Source organism: Sapajus apella, unplaced genomic scaffold (assembly GCF_009761245.1).
Source record: "Sapajus apella isolate SASKATOON/1434 unplaced genomic scaffold, GSC_monkey_1.0 scaffold44, whole genome shotgun sequence".
NCBI classification, from domain to species: domain Eukaryota; kingdom Metazoa; phylum Chordata; class Mammalia; order Primates; family Cebidae; genus Sapajus; species Sapajus apella.
Window position 1 is genome coordinate 20,420,662 of NW_022436984.1, and position 17,066 is coordinate 20,437,727.

General features: G+C 53.3%; 1 protein-coding gene across 6 annotated transcripts in view; it reads left to right on the forward strand.

Moving 5' to 3' along the window:
• The window catches only part of TTC7A (tetratricopeptide repeat domain 7A), a 156,383-nt gene that overhangs the window by 103,123 nt on the left and 36,194 nt on the right, over positions 1–17,066 (forward strand). For all 6 annotated transcript variants that reach the window (XM_032239477.1, XM_032239481.1, XM_032239476.1 and 3 more), the window contains 4 exons: positions 110–227; positions 1,670–1,727; positions 2,542–2,614; positions 7,455–7,615. In XM_032239477.1, coding sequence (XP_032095368.1) covers positions 110–227; positions 1,670–1,727; positions 2,542–2,614; positions 7,455–7,615 — 410 coding nt within the window. The remainder of the gene's footprint in view (positions 1–109; positions 228–1,669; positions 1,728–2,541; positions 2,615–7,454; positions 7,616–17,066) is intronic.

Sequence of the window (17,066 nt, forward strand, 5' to 3'; positions counted from 1 at the left end):
TGTGACCCTGAGCACAAGGCTTCTGTTTCAGGAACAGATCCAAGGAGTCACTCAATGGTAGAGGAAACTCCAACCCCACCCCCATGACCTCCGTCTCTCCTTTTTGCAGCTGGAAGAAGCAGAGCGCTTTGCCATGATGGTGATCAGCCTCGGAGAGGAAGCCGGGGAGTTCCTCCCCAAGGGCTACCTGGCACTAGGTCTCACCTATAGCCTGCAGGCCACCGACGGTGAGTGCCAGGCCCCAGGAGGCCTCTAGTTGGGGATGGCTCAGGCTTCCTAACCGCCTCCAAGGCATCTTGTCCTACCGGTACCCCTCCCCTCAGGCCTTGCCTCCATAGACACCATGTACTCCTCTGGGACAGATGCCCATGTGTGCACATACACATGCACGTGCACACACACACATATACACATGTGCACACACGTGCATGCCCCTCAGACCTATTTCCACTGTTTTGCCCAGACTGTCACCACCCTCAAACATGCCTGTCTCTTCCCTCTTTGTGGACCCAGTTCCCCTCAAGGCCCAGCTCCAACTCCAGCAAAACCCATGCTAATCTTCTCAGTGGAACTCCTACTTTCTCTCTGTATTGCACCATCAGCCCTCCACCCCACAGTGTCTTCATTCTGGTTCTCATAGGCCTGCGTTTACCCTCAGCACTGCTGTGATCTTCTGGAGCCTTTTAAACCCCCCTCAATACATGGCATAGGGCTGGGTACACAGCAGGTGCTTAATAACTACTTGTGCTCAGCTAATGGATTCTGCTCCTTCCTGCCCCATACCTGGCCTTCTCTCGCCAACCCTGCCAGCTCAGCCATGTGTCTCCCCCCATCAATCAGACAGCCACCTACAATCATCTCCTTGTAGCTTGAGGGATGGGGAGTGACAGGCCGCCACCCAGACCAAAGCTGGAATAGTAATCGGCCCATCCCACCTCCCCCAAATGCCAGTTGCTGGGAGCGGCCGTCGCGGTGACTTCAGGCGTAAATGAGCCCTGCACATGCTAGTCAAGTGAGGGGGTCATCAGTCCCTTTGTCAAAGTCTACTCTGAGCAAAACACCCTCCTTGTCCCTTTAGCTCTACAAGTAGCAGTTACTTTCTAAGCTTTTGAATCCGGGGAACTCTGACAACTGTCAAGGCTTGTCCTTGCCGGTGGGATTCTGATCTGGTCTGGATGGGGCCTGGATGCAATCATGTTAAAGCTTCCTGGGCAGTAGTTAAGTGTGCAGCCAAGGCTAAGAACACCTGCCCTGCTGCGTTTAAAATGGGATGCAGTTTACCAGAAAGGTGCCTGGTTTGGGTTCAAACTTCCTAGTGGGTCAGCAAGCCTGGGAAGGTGCATGGGCCAGGCAGAGGTGGTGGCTGTTCTCTCAAGGCGTGGGCCTTCTGGATGGATGCCCATGTCATGGAATGCTTGCAGGCATCGGCCTTTGAAAGGGTTAAGGTGGTTCAGGTGGTGGAGAAGGCAAGGGAGTAGAAGCCACTGGCATGCCAAGGAATGTGCTAGAGGCCAGGGCATTGGCCCAGGCTGCTGGAGTTTGAGGTTTGCCAGATGGGGCCCTGGTGGGGCCTCTCTCTGCAGAGCTGTGTGCTCTGAGGTTGGTGCAGGGCTGGCCTGGTACCCTTCAGTGACCCATGATGGCTCAGTCTCTGTCCTGTCGCCTGCAGCCACCCTGAAGTCCAAGCAAGATGAATTGCACCGGAAGGCGCTACAGACTCTGGAGAGGTGAGGAGGCTCCCGCCTGCAGCAGAGGCCCCTCTTGCCTTTGGTGGCACATTCACAAGCTTTACCTCATCGGACCCTCTGATGTGGGCAGAACAAACGTTTCTATCTCCATTTTATGAATGAGGAAACTGCACACAGCAAACAGGGATGGCCTTTGGGGTTGGGCAGGCAGCTGAGCCCTGCCCTCAGCTCTGGGGGCCTCCAGCAGCCACCAGGCCCAGTCCCTGCTCTCCCAGGGCTCAGGTATCTAAAATGGGAATAGTAACCCATTGCCGTTGCAGTGATTACAGGAGATGAAACAGAAAAAGTACCTTGCACAATCTATGTAACAGGGGCTCAAAAATGGTATTTACCTCCTTCTAGCTCCTCCCCAGGCACCCCTCCCACTAAACCCACCTACCCTTCCCACCATCCCCAGCCCTTACAGGCATTTCCTGGCAGATGCTTAGAGCATCAGGGCCAGCTTCTCTACCCTGGTGCCTTACTTGTCACTCCCTCTCTGCCATAGGATGTATATTCATCCAGTCTTCCTCCTCCTTCAGGGTCTGTCACCCCAGGGGTGCCCTCCCAGGTGGCCCCTACCTCAGCAAGTGCCAGCCCCCTCAGGCCCACCATCCCTGCCTTGGGCTGCCTGTGGGCCTTCTGCCTTGGTCTTCATCTGCCAGCCAGACGCCCCTCCGAGGCAGGGCCTTGTAGAATCCCCCAGCATATTGCCTCATAGCACCCAGCGCAAGGCTGGGATGCTGGAGGCCTAAGTCACACGTTGGTCACTCAGCCCCTGGTGCCTGATTTGTCACTTCCTCTCCCCATACAGAGCTCAGCAGCTGGCGCCTGGAGACCCCCAGGTCATCCTCTATGTCTCGCTGCAGCTGGCCCTTGTCCGACAGGTGGGTTGTCACTGTTCCTAACCCCCAGGTCCCCAGGGGCTGCTGATCTTCTCCTGGAAGCCTGGCTTACCAGCTGTGTGACCCTCTGCAAGTGACTGCCTCCCTGAGTCTGTTTCTTTTTCTGTCTTATGAGCCTTTTGAGCCTTCTTCAGAGGGGCCCAGTGAGGTTGAGGTCAGGTAATGTGGGTAAAGCCCTGGCAGGCACACAGTATTCTTTGCTCTGCCTCCTGCTAGAACATTTCAGTGGCCTGTCACTCATTTGTTTGTGTCCTTGCCTTCCACTGGCCTTTTCCCAAGGGTCTTGGGGACAGAGAGATGGGCTCTTGGAGCTGTTGCAGGTTGGGCTTTCCCTGTGACCCCCAAGCTACTCCTTGACTGTGTGGATGCCACCATCAGGTCTTGGCCTCTGGGGTCCCATAGGGGCCTCCTGTCTGCTGACTACCTTAGCCCCACTGGGACCACCCCCACCACGACTCTGCAGGCAGACCTGCCTTTTTCCCAAGGGTGCTGGAGAATGCTGGTGTGTCCAGGATTCCCCACCTCAGGTCCTTCAGAGCCTTCTTTGCTTTCCTGTGGCGTCTCAGCCTGCAACTTGGGGCTCTGGGCACACACCTAGCCTCCAAAACAGGGCTTCTCAGGTGGCTTGGCCCTGATGCCTGCCAACGCCCCACCTGACCGCCCAGGGACTGCAAACAAGCCTTTGGCTCCCATGGTACGGCTCTCCTCGCCTGCACCACCCGGGAAATGGGCTGAGCTCCTGGCTGGTGGAGGGAAGCCTACAGAAGCCTGTGTACTTGCTGTTGGGTGGAAGGCAGCCGTGCCTGCTGGCAGTGCTGCTATGTCCCCACACCAGCCTAGGGAAGCCCTACCTTTTGAGGAGGCAGGCCACAGCAGCCCCATTTTATACCCAAGGACACTACTGAGGCCAAGCCAGCACAGAACCCAGGCCTCTGATCCATAGCCCACAGGATCCAAGTACCCTGCTCCCCTGACCTTTTTGGAGATGGGGCCCTGGGAGCGTGCTTACCAGCCGGGTCTTGGTCTTAGGGTCAGCTCAGCAAGCTGTGTTTCTCCTGCCTCTGGGACAGCCAGGCTCTGCCCTGCATCAGTCTGGCTCATCCTCTCATCACAGTTACTCTCAGTGCTGGGACCCCCTCCCTCTCACCCCACGTCAAGATCCTTGTCCCAGTGCCTATGTCTGTCCTGACCTGACCTGACTTGTCACTGTGTTTCTGAGTCATTCCGTCTCCCTCTCCAGGTCCTTCTGTTTCAACCATTTTCTCCCCAACGGCCCTAATGTCATTGATGTCATTCCTGCTATTGTTTCTGCTGTCATTGGCGGCTTTGCTGCCTTCTTGCACCACCTCCTCCCCCTGTGACTCCCTACATCCTCCTCCACCTCTGGGCTATGCCCCACCCTGTTCCCACTCCTCACTGCTGACCCCAGGTCCTCTGTGCGCCTCCGGGAGCATCTCTCCACTCCCAGGAACGCCAACAGAAAGACACCTGGCACCACTTTATTTTTAGTTTTCTTTAAAAGACCCAGTGCTTTTTTTGCTAAATCAAGTAAATGATAACCCTTTGGTGATGCATTTTTTAACCTACTCAATTATTCACCCCTCTCTGATGAATAGCATCCATCCTCCTAGAGAGATGCATGCCAGGCCAGTGAGCCTAGTGCCGTTTCCTCAGAGACCTCATTTTGGCAGCCTCAGGGAGTTGAGAACTCCCTGAATGGACTGTAAGCTAGATTCCTAGCCTGCCTGGCTCTCTGAGGCCCCTAGCCGGCCCATCCTGCCCAGATCACGCCTGGCTGGCCGTACAGTGATGGCTGTGGATTTGGATACATTACCCAGGAAAATGGAGTCTGCTCTGGTGGAGTCACCAGCACAGGACCAGTCTTTGGGGCACCGGCAAGCCGAACCGGTGGCCCCGCTGAGCTTAGCCTCCTCCTCATATGCTCTTTGACCTATGCATAATGTAAGGTGCCCAGGGGAGAACTCTGGGCCTGGCACTAGTGCCCATAAGCCTGCACAGAGGTCAGGCTGAAGACCAACACAGAAGCCAGGGAAACTGGGGACCCAAGTCCCCACGAGGAGGGTGGAAGCCTAGATCTGAGGTTTGGCAAGGAGCTAGACTTTTAAAAAAGAGACTCATGAGGTTCCTGTGGGGATGGAGCCCTCATATGGACAGAGTCACAGGAGCTAACGCAGCTCCCAGGCCTGAGAGGAACACGTGCCTTCAGACTGGAAGGAAGGGTCTTTCCTATTCCTTAGCTTTCTGGCTTTGGGGCTTGAAGGGGGAAATTCACACTTTAGAAGTGTTTGTCCCACCAGCACTTTGCAAGACATTTTTCACAATGTTTCATCTTCATGGACATTGAAATAGATTTAACCATTATCCTCATTTTGTAGCAGAAAAACTGCAGCTCAGAGAGGTGAGTCCTCTTGCCCTAAGATGCCAGCTAGGAAGTGGCAGAGCCAGGAGCCACATCCCAACCTGACCCCAGAACCCCTGAGCAGAAGTGGGTGTTTATCTGTCAGCCACACATCAGGTTCTTTCCTCATCACCACATGAGCATGTTCAGAGGGGAGGGCCTTGTCAGTGCTGGGTATGTAGCTGGCAGATTCTCTATTCCAGGGCCAGGCTTTCCCGGCCCTCCACTCTCCAGTCTGCTACAAGCTTCTCTCCCAACCTCCCTCTCCAGACCTGGTCGCGGCCTTTCTGCAGGGTGCAGAGCCTCAAGCTAAGGGCACTGCTCAGTGAGGCAGCAGTTTGTGGGGAAGAGGAGACCCTGCATCCTAGGGAATCAGGCCAGGTCAGAGGTGCTAGGAATTGGGGTTGAGGAGGAGATGGCCAGCTGGGTCCTGCTGTGCCCCTGAATCCACAGCACAAGGAGAGCTGGCCTTGACCTGAGACAGCTTTGAGGCCAGGCCCCTCACTCACCCTAGCACAGGCTTAGTAGCCTGCAGGTCTCACACAAGAGCACTTGGCCTGGAGTCAGGACCCCCATCTGGAAGCGTCTGCTCTGCTGCTCACTCGCTCTTCCATTTGAAAAGGATGGAAGGGGTAGAAGATAGCATTTTTTTTTTTTTTTGCACATACATTAGCTCTTTGGACCCTTCCATGGAAAAGCATATGCCTAATTTGCAGACAAGGAAACAATTCAGAGAGCAACAGGAACAAAGGCGAGTGAGCAGCAGTGCCAACTCTAGAACCCAGCTCCTGTGTATTCACAAATACAGGACCCCGCCACGGGCCAAAACAAGCAGGACCAGTCAGCTCAGATGGCAGGCAGCAGGTGGGGGCATCCAAATCCAGGCAGGGTGTGGTGCACAGGTGCCCAGCAGGGTGCAGGGGCCAGGCCAGAGACTCCGTGGTGTTTTGTAGAGAATAAGGAGATGATGTAAGGGAGTAGAAGGCCACCTTGCAGGCCACACGGGACTGCATAAGAGGCTGCTACAGTCACTAGGACTGGCCAACCTCTTTTGAAGAAGAGAGTTTATGTTGGCAACTGCCAGAATTCTTTTTTTCTCCTTAATGCTTGTGGAAATGTTCCCCAGACCCCGCCAGGGGTGTGCAGACCAGGGCATGTGGGCAGAGAGCTTTTTCTCTGAGAGTAGTGACCTCCCCAGCTGAATGTAGATGAGTGGAGATGCTAAGAGATGGAATCAGAGGTGAGGAGAGGGGCCTCGGGCGTCTCTTGCATCCAGGGGACTTTTGACCCCATCCTAGGGTCGTTGTGTTGTGCTGAGAATGGTCTCTTCAGGAAAGAGCTCCTTGAACCTTCCACATCCTCCCATAAGTCCAGCTATGGGCAGAGACCCATCCTGGCAAGATGGCAGGCAGCCAAGCAGGTATGTGGTCTCAGTCCTGAAATAGTCCATGTAGGATGTGCTGGGGCACCGACTGACCCCGTAACCCTGTTACCACTTGCAGGTGGGGCCCTGGCCGCAGCTGCAAATCACCCATGCCCTCTGTAGCCAGATCCAACAGAGTGTTGGAGTCCTGCCTGCAGGGTTGGCGGGAGCAGTAGAAGGTGCCCTTCCGTGCTGCACCGGCTCCTCCTGGGCTCACTGACTGGGCTACTGGAGCAGCTGGGCCCTGACCTCTTTCATGCAGTGGCTTGAGAAGGGAGGCAGCAAACTCAAGCCAGTGAAAGTTGGGACCTGTGGTGACCTCTGGTCTCTCCCGCAAATGGAAGGAAAGGCTTTCCTGAGGCCACATCTAAATCCAGACCCTTTGAGTGTGGCTTTCCTGGCCCTGTATAATCTGACCTCATCCCACCTGTCCAGAACTAGGCTTAATAATTATTTGTTGAATTGAAAACAAAACATAAGACTAGAATCTGGATTCTAGTCCCAGATTCCCACTGTGCCCCTGTTAGAGGCCAATCTCCCCCTCTTCTAGGCACTTGCCTCCTTGTGCTTCCCTGTCTATGGTCAAGCTGCACCCCCTACCTGGAGCACCCTGATTTCATCATCTCCTCCTGGAGAGCAGAGTCTCCTGACATGTCAGCAGAACTCCAGGGTGACGTTTCATGTGCACCTGCCTCTCCCTGTGGCTCCCACTCCCCCCATTTAGGAAGTGCTTCCCATGGCTGCCCAGTCCTTTGTGCCGCTCCATAAATCTGCTCCTCTTTACTCCTGAGTGTGACAGCAGACCCCTCCTCGCCAGGCTGTCTGGGGCAGGTGCTTTCTCACAGCAGCATCGCTGCCCCCAGTGACTGGGGCTCCCTCGAGTTGAGCCAGGGCACCCTTGCTGGTTAGCACCTGGTCCCTGAGTCCCAGGGCAGTATGTGCCTGGGGAAGGGCACTAAGCTGGTGGGTTCCTTCGACAGATCTCCAGCGCCATGGAGCAGCTGCAGGAGGCCCTGAAGGTGTGCAGAGATGATGCCCACGCCCTCCACCTGCTGGCACTGCTCTTCTCCGCTCAGAAGCACCACCAGCATGCCCTGGATGTTGTCAACATGGCCATCACAGAGCACCCTGAAAACTTCAAGTGAGTGCCCTGGGAACACTCTGGGCAATAGGGGAGCTGTCTGGCCACTGCAGCAGGTGCCCCTGCACACCTGCCCTGCCACGGTGCCAGCCAACATACATGGAGTAAGCACCCACTGCATGCACAAGGACCAGTGGGGTTGGCGGACAGCTGTGATGCACTGCATCAGGAGGTGCCTGATGGGGAATGGGGTGCCTGTGTTGCTCCTCAGCCCCCATGAGGTTGGGTCTGTGGGGGGGGGCACAAGAGAGACTGCCTCAATGCATGTGTTTGGGCTGCTTCCCCCTGCCCTGGGCTCTGCATGAGCCTTGGGATGACACCAACTTGTTTAAGTTAATCATAGTCCTGACACAGCCAGCCAAGGATGGGATTCTAGCACGAGCAAGGCTGGCAGCTGGAGACAGGGGTTATCTCCCTCCAGTGTGTTCTGGTTCCTTCATGTCTCCCCACCTCCCTCATTGACTGCATCAGCCAGATGCCCCGCTTCTTGGAGCGGGGTTTAAGTTGCACTTGGCGTAAGTGGTGGTGGGACACAGAGGACCTGCTGCCACTCAGACAGGACACTGGGAACAAGGCCATGCCAGGCCAGCTGAGGCGGGAGGTTGTGTTGTTCTGTGGGGGGAACTAGGAGGAATCATCTTTTGATTTCTGCCTTCTGCTCCTAAGGGCAGGTGACGCTGAGTATAACAGGCTTCGTTTTTCAGAATCCTGTGATCTTAGATGAAGGACCCCTAAGTAACCCACTTCCACACTGTTCCACCTTGGGGCTTGAAGGAAGGCTATTTAGAACCAGCCCAAGGCTGTCCCCCTGCAGATAGCAAGGAAGAAGTGAGTCCTGGCTACCCTGATAGGTGACTCACGCTGTGTAAATAGGTTCACAAAGGATTAGGAAAAAATGGTGGGGTGCCTCAGCAGTGATGGGTGATGAAGGGAAGCTACAGTGGTACCAGCTTAGGGAGGTTCCCATCACTGGCCTTTCACCTCTGTCCATCCCCAGCCCATCAGAGGCAGGGCTGAGCACAGGGCTGGGCTCAGGTTTTCCTGCACTCTTGACCTTCTTCAGACGACAGCAGAGAGTTCTGCTTGTGGCCTTTGCCAGAGTGCTGAGCACTGCTGTTGGTGGCTTCCTCCTCCCAAGGCTAAAGAAAGGTGTTTTGGGAGTGGCAGTGTTTCCTAACTATAAACCCCATAATATGCCTCCCTGAAGAGGGAAGCCCCAGTGACCAAAGCCAAGGATGAGCGTTCATCCTGCTGGTCAGCCTGGTCTGCAGCCCCCATATCCCTGAGCCTCGCCCTGCTTGCCCTAGTCCACACTGACCCTGCCCCACCTGTTCCCCCTCCATCCTGGCCTAGGCAGGTCCCCACTGCTCACAACCAGGTGTAAGCAGAGTCTGTGGCCAACTTGACACAGCCTGTCCTTTGTGTTCATGGCTGGCCCTGATTCTGAGCCTTGTCCCAACAGCATTCAATAGACTACTAAAGGCCAGGCACTATGGCTCACGCCTGTAATCCCAACACTTTGGGAGGCCTGGGCAGGTGGATCACCTGAGGTCAGGAGTTCAAGACCAGCCTAGCCAGTATGGTGAAACGCTGTCTGTAATAAAAATACAAAAATTGGCCAGGCTTAGTGGAGGGCACCTGTAATCCCAACTACTCAGGAGGCTGAGGCAGGAGAATCACTTGAACCTAGGAAGTGGAGGTTGCAGTGAGCCAAGATCATGCACTGTACTCCAGCTTTGGCAACAGAGTGAGACACGGTCTCCAAAAAAAAAAAAAAGAGACTGCTAAAATTCTAGGCACTTTATTCCTAAAGGCAGGTAGGTAGCTTAGGAAATCCTAAAACACAGAGAAAACAGTATGTGTGGACAAGGGATTAGTTGCCTTGTCTCATTAATCCCAGGTACAATACAGCAATACAAGGTAAGAACATTTTATTTTTAATGAAAATGCACAAAAGATGTAGGTTCCCTACTCCTAGTACTAGTACCTTGCTTTGATCCCAGCTCCATCCTGGCACCTGTCGGGCAGGGTCTGACCCACTACCGCTGGCCTGTGTGCCTGTGTGTGTTTACACTTCAGTTAGGCTTCACTGGAAACTGAAATGGCCAAGCAGAAAGGCTTAGAATCCTAGGTGGGGAAAGGGAAAGGCTCCTTGTCCACCCTGGGTCTGTGGAGCACAGGAGAAGCAAGAGGCCTGGCTCACCTCAGTGTCAGAATTTCCAAATGAAATCTTACCTGGAAACTGAGACTGTGATCGCTGCTCTGAAGGAGCCAAGGAAGGTGATTCACACCTGCCCAGTTCCAGTTGAGGGGACCCTTCCATCCCAGCATCTGGCATCTCACCACTTAGAATCTCTTCCTGATTCTGAGCTGATTGCTTTCTGCCAAGCTAAAGCAGCTCCCCAGGTCTGCTGTAGGGAGGCTAACTCCCCTTTTTAGAAATCTGACTGCAACCCAAGCTGTGTGAGGTGTGGCAGACCCACCCCTGACTCCCCATCAGCTTCCTTGACTCTCACCCCGGAGTACCTCCTGCCTTCATCTTCCCATGCACTTGGGCTGGGCTAGGAAGCTGTCCCTCTTCCTCTGGGCAATATGTGTGCCCCCGCTGCTGCCCTGCCCCAACACGCACACTTTCCGCCCTTCCCTTCCTCCCACGCTCACCCAGATACTGACTCCTTCTCCAGGAAGTGCTCTGCTCACTGACAGTGTCCTTGATTGGGGGTTGCCTTGAGGTTGGTGACTGCCCCCAGGAGGCCCAGGGGTGGACATCTGGGTCTCCAAGAGCCCCTGGACCTAAACTACAGCCTTTTGTGCATGTGAGCATGTGTCCATGGAAATGGCTTTCAGCAGATTCTCAAAGGGAGCCCAACCTCAAAAAAGGTTGAGGAGCCCTGATGCAGATTATACTGTTTGTCAATGTGCAGGGTAACTGTGCCCCTGTCTCGGGTGCCTCCCCAAGGCTTGCAAGGAGCTGCCTGGAGAGCAGTGTCCACAGTTGTGCAGGTAGGACTCTTAAATGAGCAGCCTCTGCCGTAGGAACAGCTCACCCAAGCAGACATTGCAGAGTGACTGCAAGGGCATCAGGAGCTCTGGAGGGTGGGGCCTAGGAGCCGCAGCAGGGAGTCAGCTCTGAGGTCAGAAGGAAACCATTCCATGGCCTGAGGGATTCTGAAGTTCATCTGCTCCCTGTCACTGTCGAGTGCTGCGTTTGGGGACCTGCAGGTCCTGTCCCCAGTAGTGTCTCACTTTGCTTATTCTGCTTGTCCAGGGCTGTGGAGCTAGGGGGAAGCAGCAGTAGGTTCTTCATCTTGAGCCATCATGAGCTCCTCACCTCCAGGATCCTGAGGAACTCTGTTTTGATCCAGGTGGCCCTAAAAGGCTGCAAAACTAATTGGGAAAAAAAAATACAGGGACTTTTGGCCTCCAGAATTGTGAGAGAATAAATCTCTGTTGTTTTAAGAAAAAAAAAAAAAAAAAAAAAAAAAGTATGTATATATAATATATCTGTGTACCATATATAGAGATATAGTACTATCTATATGGCACGGGTGGGGGCTAAGAAGTCCATCTACCGCCAAGCTATTGTGAGTGACCATAGGGTATGACCATTGTCTCTTTGTAAATAAGTCAATACTATTCGCTACAGATGAAACCTCAGAGCATAGAAACCCGTGGATTAGCAGGAAATGTCACTGAGTCCATTACAGGTCAGGGATCACTGAAAAATGTCATTGCTCTTCGATTGACACTGCACCCTGCTTCCTCAGCTCCTCTCTGCATTTGAGAAGCCCTGTGTGGCTCCAGCTGTTGCCAAGGCAGTTAATTAAACAACCGGTTCAGTAAATATCACTGCAGCAAAACAACAAAGACCAAACTCCCTTTGTCCTGACCTCGTTGTCCCCAGCAAGATCTATATCCACAGGACACTTAAAGGCACCTCACAGAGGGCTGTCCCAGTGCCTGAGGCCTATTGGAGGCATCTCCCAGTGTCTGAGGCCTATTAGAGGCGGTACATGGATTTCTCAGTGTGAGAGGCCATCGGTGCATGGGATCCCAGAGCCCGCTTCCATGATGGCAGAAGCTGGCTGGTGCTGGCCATGAGCTTTGCCTGTTTCACTGCTTTCAGGGACGCCTGCCACAGGGGAGGAAACTGGCAGGGTAACGGCCCCCTGTCTGTGTGAGCTGGTCCTTGTGTGAAAGCCACCATGGGGCCCTAGCCCTTGAGTCACATCTGTCACTGACCTATGCCACCTGCAGCAACTCACTCCTCTTCCCCTTGCCTCTGTTTTCTCACCTGCCAAAAGACGAACACCTGCTCTGTCTCCCTTGGCTTGCGAGGTTTATTGTGAGACTCAGACAGGAGAGGGCACACAGTCGATGGACACCCATGTATGAAAGGTGGCAGCATGGAGGGGAGAGGAGGCCACCCACCAGCAATGTCAGGCTGTATCCTGGGTCCCGAGGGCAGCAGCGCCTGGGGAAGGCCAGGTAGGCCAGGAGGTGCAGGCAGCCAAGGCTGGGCCCTGACAGAGCAGGGAAGGAAGCTCTGGGGAAAGGTTTGTGAGCTCCTTCACTCCCATACAGGCAGCCCCTGGACTCCTGGAGAAAATCCAGCTTTCGTGGAGTCGAACTTTTGAAAAGCCTTCTGAATTCAGGGATTAGAAAGCAAAGCGAAGAGAACCTTGATTTCTGTGCTGTGGGATGACCTTTAGTTAGTGGAGCTTGGGTTTAAAAAGGCAAAAAACTAGTGAGGCAGAGACAGACAGCCCCACGGGGACAGCATGAACTTCACACGGTGGGAACCAGACACCCTGACCAGCTTCCTGAAATCCTGTGGGCTTCTGACTAAGCCCTGGACACATGTGCCCGCCAGGCTGTCCCTGGTCAGGAGGCCAGGCCCTCGGGGGGCAGCAGCTCCCTATTCAGGCCTGGGTTCCGGGCCAAGCCGCAGAATGTGAAAGGTCTCTTGTGCGATTGGAGATGTCTGTTCCAGTCCTTTCTTCTCATTGTGGGTATGAGAGGCAGCTGGGAGGCCTGACCAGGGAGGGGCAGGAATATGGGGTGAAGGGTAATAGGCCACTGATAAGCGTCCTTCCTGAAGCCATGGGCTCCATGGAGTGATGGTTTTAGGTAACAAATTCCTTGGGCTTTAGTCAGGCTGCTTGTAGTGAAGGTCGCCATAGTAACCAAACAAAGTTCCTAGGCTCATGATGGGAGCTTTCCAATAACCAGCCTGTCAGTCACGGCTCCCGCCCCAGGCCTGGCAGCCTGCGAGGCTGGTTTTGAAAGCCCAGGCCATACGTAGGTCAAGGGAAGACAAATGATTTCCCCTTCCCCTCTCCGCAGTGGGCCAGGCCACCTCCTACCATCCCCCACTCGCCACCCCAGAACCTCTGTTGGTCAGGGTAAGTTGTCTTGGTCCTGGGGGACTTGGAAAGTCCTGGGGGAAGGTATCAGAGCCCCAGAGGCCCTCCCCAGTACTGGAACAATATGGCCCTCTCGACAAGCCAGAGCACGTGCCTGTAAACAAATGGAACTGCACAGCCGTCTGCCCCAGGAAACCTAGACTGTTTTGGAAAATGTTTGAGCTGATAACCAGGCGTTAGCTGGAGCTATACCTTGGCTGACTTCAGCTAAGGCTAACGTTGGAGCTCAAGGGCACCCCTGGGATCCACCTGGCGTTGCCTCACCTTTTTTTCAGGTGGCATGTGTGATGTGTTTCTCATGGTACATTCCAGTGAGCAGGGGGGATGAGTCCCAGGGCCTCTGTTAACATTTCTGACTTAAACCCAGTGTGTTTATTTGACTGTTCTTATTAAGGACTTGTAGTACATCAAAAGGGTGCTTAGCATACCAACACTTCAGTGAGGGGATGGAATCAAAGGTATTAACACAAACATAGTTTATCACTTTGCTGGGTTCATTAAATACATTTGGCTGCCACAGCCCCTGAGGAGGACACCAGCCATGGGGGAACCTTGCAGGCCATGTGGCAGAGGAAAGTGTTAAGCCAGTCATAATCACTGGCAGCACCAGATCTTTCCCCAAAGGTCAGTTCCTCATTAGCTAAGCTGGGTTGACATTCAGCATTTCCCTTCATGGGTTGTCCCATGAGAACCTCTTTGATCTTGCTCTGTGTGACGTGTACAGGTGAAAGATAATGATCCTCATTCTCCAGTTAGTGGTCTGCCTACATTCAGACTTCTAGGGTAGATGACACAGGTTGTTTTGTTTGTCTGGGGAAGAGAGGAAGGAAAGGGAAGAGAACGGAACACAGATACTTGCAGGTTTTGTTTTCAGAGGTGGTGGTAACCCTTTCCTTCTGGTACTCACTGCTTTCCCTGCTTGCTGCAGGGGCTAGAGGCAGGCATTGTGGCCCAGGGCACATGGTTCTCTGTAGCAGGGGAGGCCCAGACCCAAGACAAAGCCTTTTTGCCCTTGGGAGAAGGCCCATGCCCACCTCCCCTTTGCAGTGGGAGGTTTTCGGGTCCGTGGGGTTCTGACACACAGCAGAGAGACCAAGGCATTTGCTTCTTTGTGTTTCAGCGCTGGCTGGGAAGCTGCCTTTGTTCCAACTAATGATCTTCTCTTGGGAATTTCTTCCACCCATGAATGGCCATAAAAAGGCTCTGTGTGGTTTACATTTAAGTCTTTCAAGATCAGGAATTTTTGTTTGGGAAGTCCTCTCAAGGTAACTGGAGGTGGCTACAGAGAGGGAAGCCGAGAGGCTACTTGTGTAAGCCCAGAAACAGATAAGAATGCCGTGTAGGTCGGGTGTGGTGGCTCACAGCTGTAATCCCAGCACTTTGGGAGGCTGATGTGGGTGGATCATCTGAGGTCAAGAGTTCGAGACCAGCCTGACCAACATGGAGAAACCCCATCTCTACTAAAAATACAAAATTAGCCGGGCAGGGTGGCACATGCTTGTAATCCCAGCTACTGAGGAGGCTGAGGCAGGAGAATCCCTTGAACCCAGGAGGCAGAGGTTGCGGTAAGCCTAGATTGCATCACTATACTCCAGCCTTAGGCAATAAGAGCGAAACTCTGTCTCAAAAAAAAAAAAAGAATGCCATGTAACCCTGTGGCCAGCTGCAGGGTAGGGGCAGGCTGCTCTCAGAGCAGCCCTGGGGTCCTTTATCAGGTGGCGAAGGCCCTTCAACAGTCTCTGAAGTAAGGAGGCACTAACTGCAGGAAATCAAAGCTTTCAGGCCGTTAATTTTTAAAGCTTCAAAGTCACATCACATTAAATGAATTCATTAAGAGGTGGAGGATCATCATGAGCCTTATAAGATTAAAGGACATGGGTCAGTCTAATTCTCCAGACCCAAGGAAAAATCATTAGTTTTAGGGTTAAGACGAGCTGCTGAAAACTGTCCCTTCTGTGTTAGGGATTAGTCTCTGGTAGGGTAATAAAACTGGGGCTGACTGTGGCCCTCCCCCTTCCAGGAAGGTAAGGCCTGTTAGCATCCATATAAAAATCATACCCTCTAGGCTGGGCGCAGTGGCTTTGGGAGACCAAGGCAGGAGGATCACTTGAGGCCAGGAGTTTGAGAACAGCCTTGGCAACATAGCAAGACCTCGTTTAATTTTAATTTTAAAAATTAGCCAGGCATGGTGTGGCACATGCCTGTAGTCCCAACTGCTTGGGAGGCTGGGGTAAAAAGATCAGTTGAGCCTAGGAGATTGAGGCTGCAGTGAGCCATGATCACACCACTACACTCCAGCCTCGGTGACAGAGCTGTCTCTTAAAAAAAAAATCCCGAGCATGTGTTGGATTTAACATGGGTGAGAGACCATGTGTCTGGGAGACCTAAATCACTCAGTGCACCCCCCACATCCTGGCCAGGGTCTGGGTGATCACACCTGAATGGGAGCGAGGGACAGGCTTGCTTCTGCTCAGAGGGCCCTCCCTGCCCCATCCTACTGTGCAGGTAGGGTGTCCATGCCTGGTCAGGCTGGCTCCTCTCTCCCACTACAGGCCTTTGTTTCTGCCCTTCCTGCTCATTGTCAGAGGACCCTGTCAGGTCCACTTTGTCCCCGGGGCCCTTCCACTTCAAAGCTGAACTACTCAATTGAGTACCAGATTCTGTTCTTGTTGTGTTTCCTAATTGCGTTGGATGTATTGTTTGAGTTTGGAAGTACCTTTGGGGCAGAGACTGGCCTCTCTGCCTGCTATCCCCATGGTAGGGAAACCCCCATTGGGCACACAGCACACTCCAGTGGACCCCACAGCTGCTAGACCATGGGAGCTGTTTTGTTTTTTGGAAGGAAGAGAACCGTGTGGGGATTTGGGAATGTAACAGCCAGAGTGCCGTCACACCCCTCACCCAGTTTGGCTGTTTTGGTTTGGTTGCTTTGTTTTTTGGTCTTTAGAGCACTCCTGTTTTGAAGATTGAAGAAACTAGCATGAAAGTTAGATGATAGCTCAAGATCACGTAGCTGATGAGTGGTGGAGCAGGGACTAGAACCCATGTTATCTGATTGGCAGGACCGCCCTGGTATACTTAAACTCCAAGAGCTTCAATAACAATAACAATGATGCGCCCCTCCGGATGGGCACTGCTTGTGAGCACCTTGCCGCATTAGCTCCGCGATCCTCTCAGCACCCTAGGAGGGATAGGAACTGTCATGATTCCCATTTTATAGATGAGGAAACAGGCACAGAAGGCCTAAGTAAGCACTTGCACGTAATAGGGGCTGGGGAACTGAGAATGAGAGTTTGGGCAAACATGGATTGAACCCCTTGTGAAGTGCCAGCCCCTGCTGGGCCTTTTATGTGCATGATGTCACACAGCAATCCTCAGGGTAAATAGATGCTGTTATTCTCATTTTACAGATAAGAAACTGAGGCCCTGGGCTGGGCACAGTGACTCACACCTGTAATCCCAGCACTTTGGGAGGCTGAGGCAGCCAGATCAGGAGTTTGACACCAGCCTGACCAACATGGTGAAGCCCCATCTCTACAAAAAATAAAATAAAAAATTAGCCAGGTGTGGTAGTGCATGTCTGTTGTCCCAGCTACTCAGGGGGCTGAGGCAGGAGAGTGGCTTGAACCCAGAGGTGGAGGTTGCAGTGAGGCAAGATTGCGCCACTGCAGCCCAGCTTTGGTGACAGAGCAAGACTTCATCTCAAAAAAAAAAGGAAAAGAAACTGAGGGTCTGTGACTTTCCCAAGGTCACATGGCTACAAGAAGGGACACTTGGGTCATCAGACTTGGACCCTGCTTTTTACCACTGAGATCGACTTGGTGCAGCCCAGACTGGGTCCGATTTACTATGCAGGCTCTGGCATCCTGGCCAAGGAATTAGATTTTCCAGAGGCGTGGCCGCCTGACTCAAAGAATAGCCTGCTTTTTCACTCAATTATGTGTTTTCTGTAAAAATAGAACTCTTCATTAAAACAGCACAGCACAGCCATCAGCTGCAATTACTAATTACTGTCCTTTTAAGAG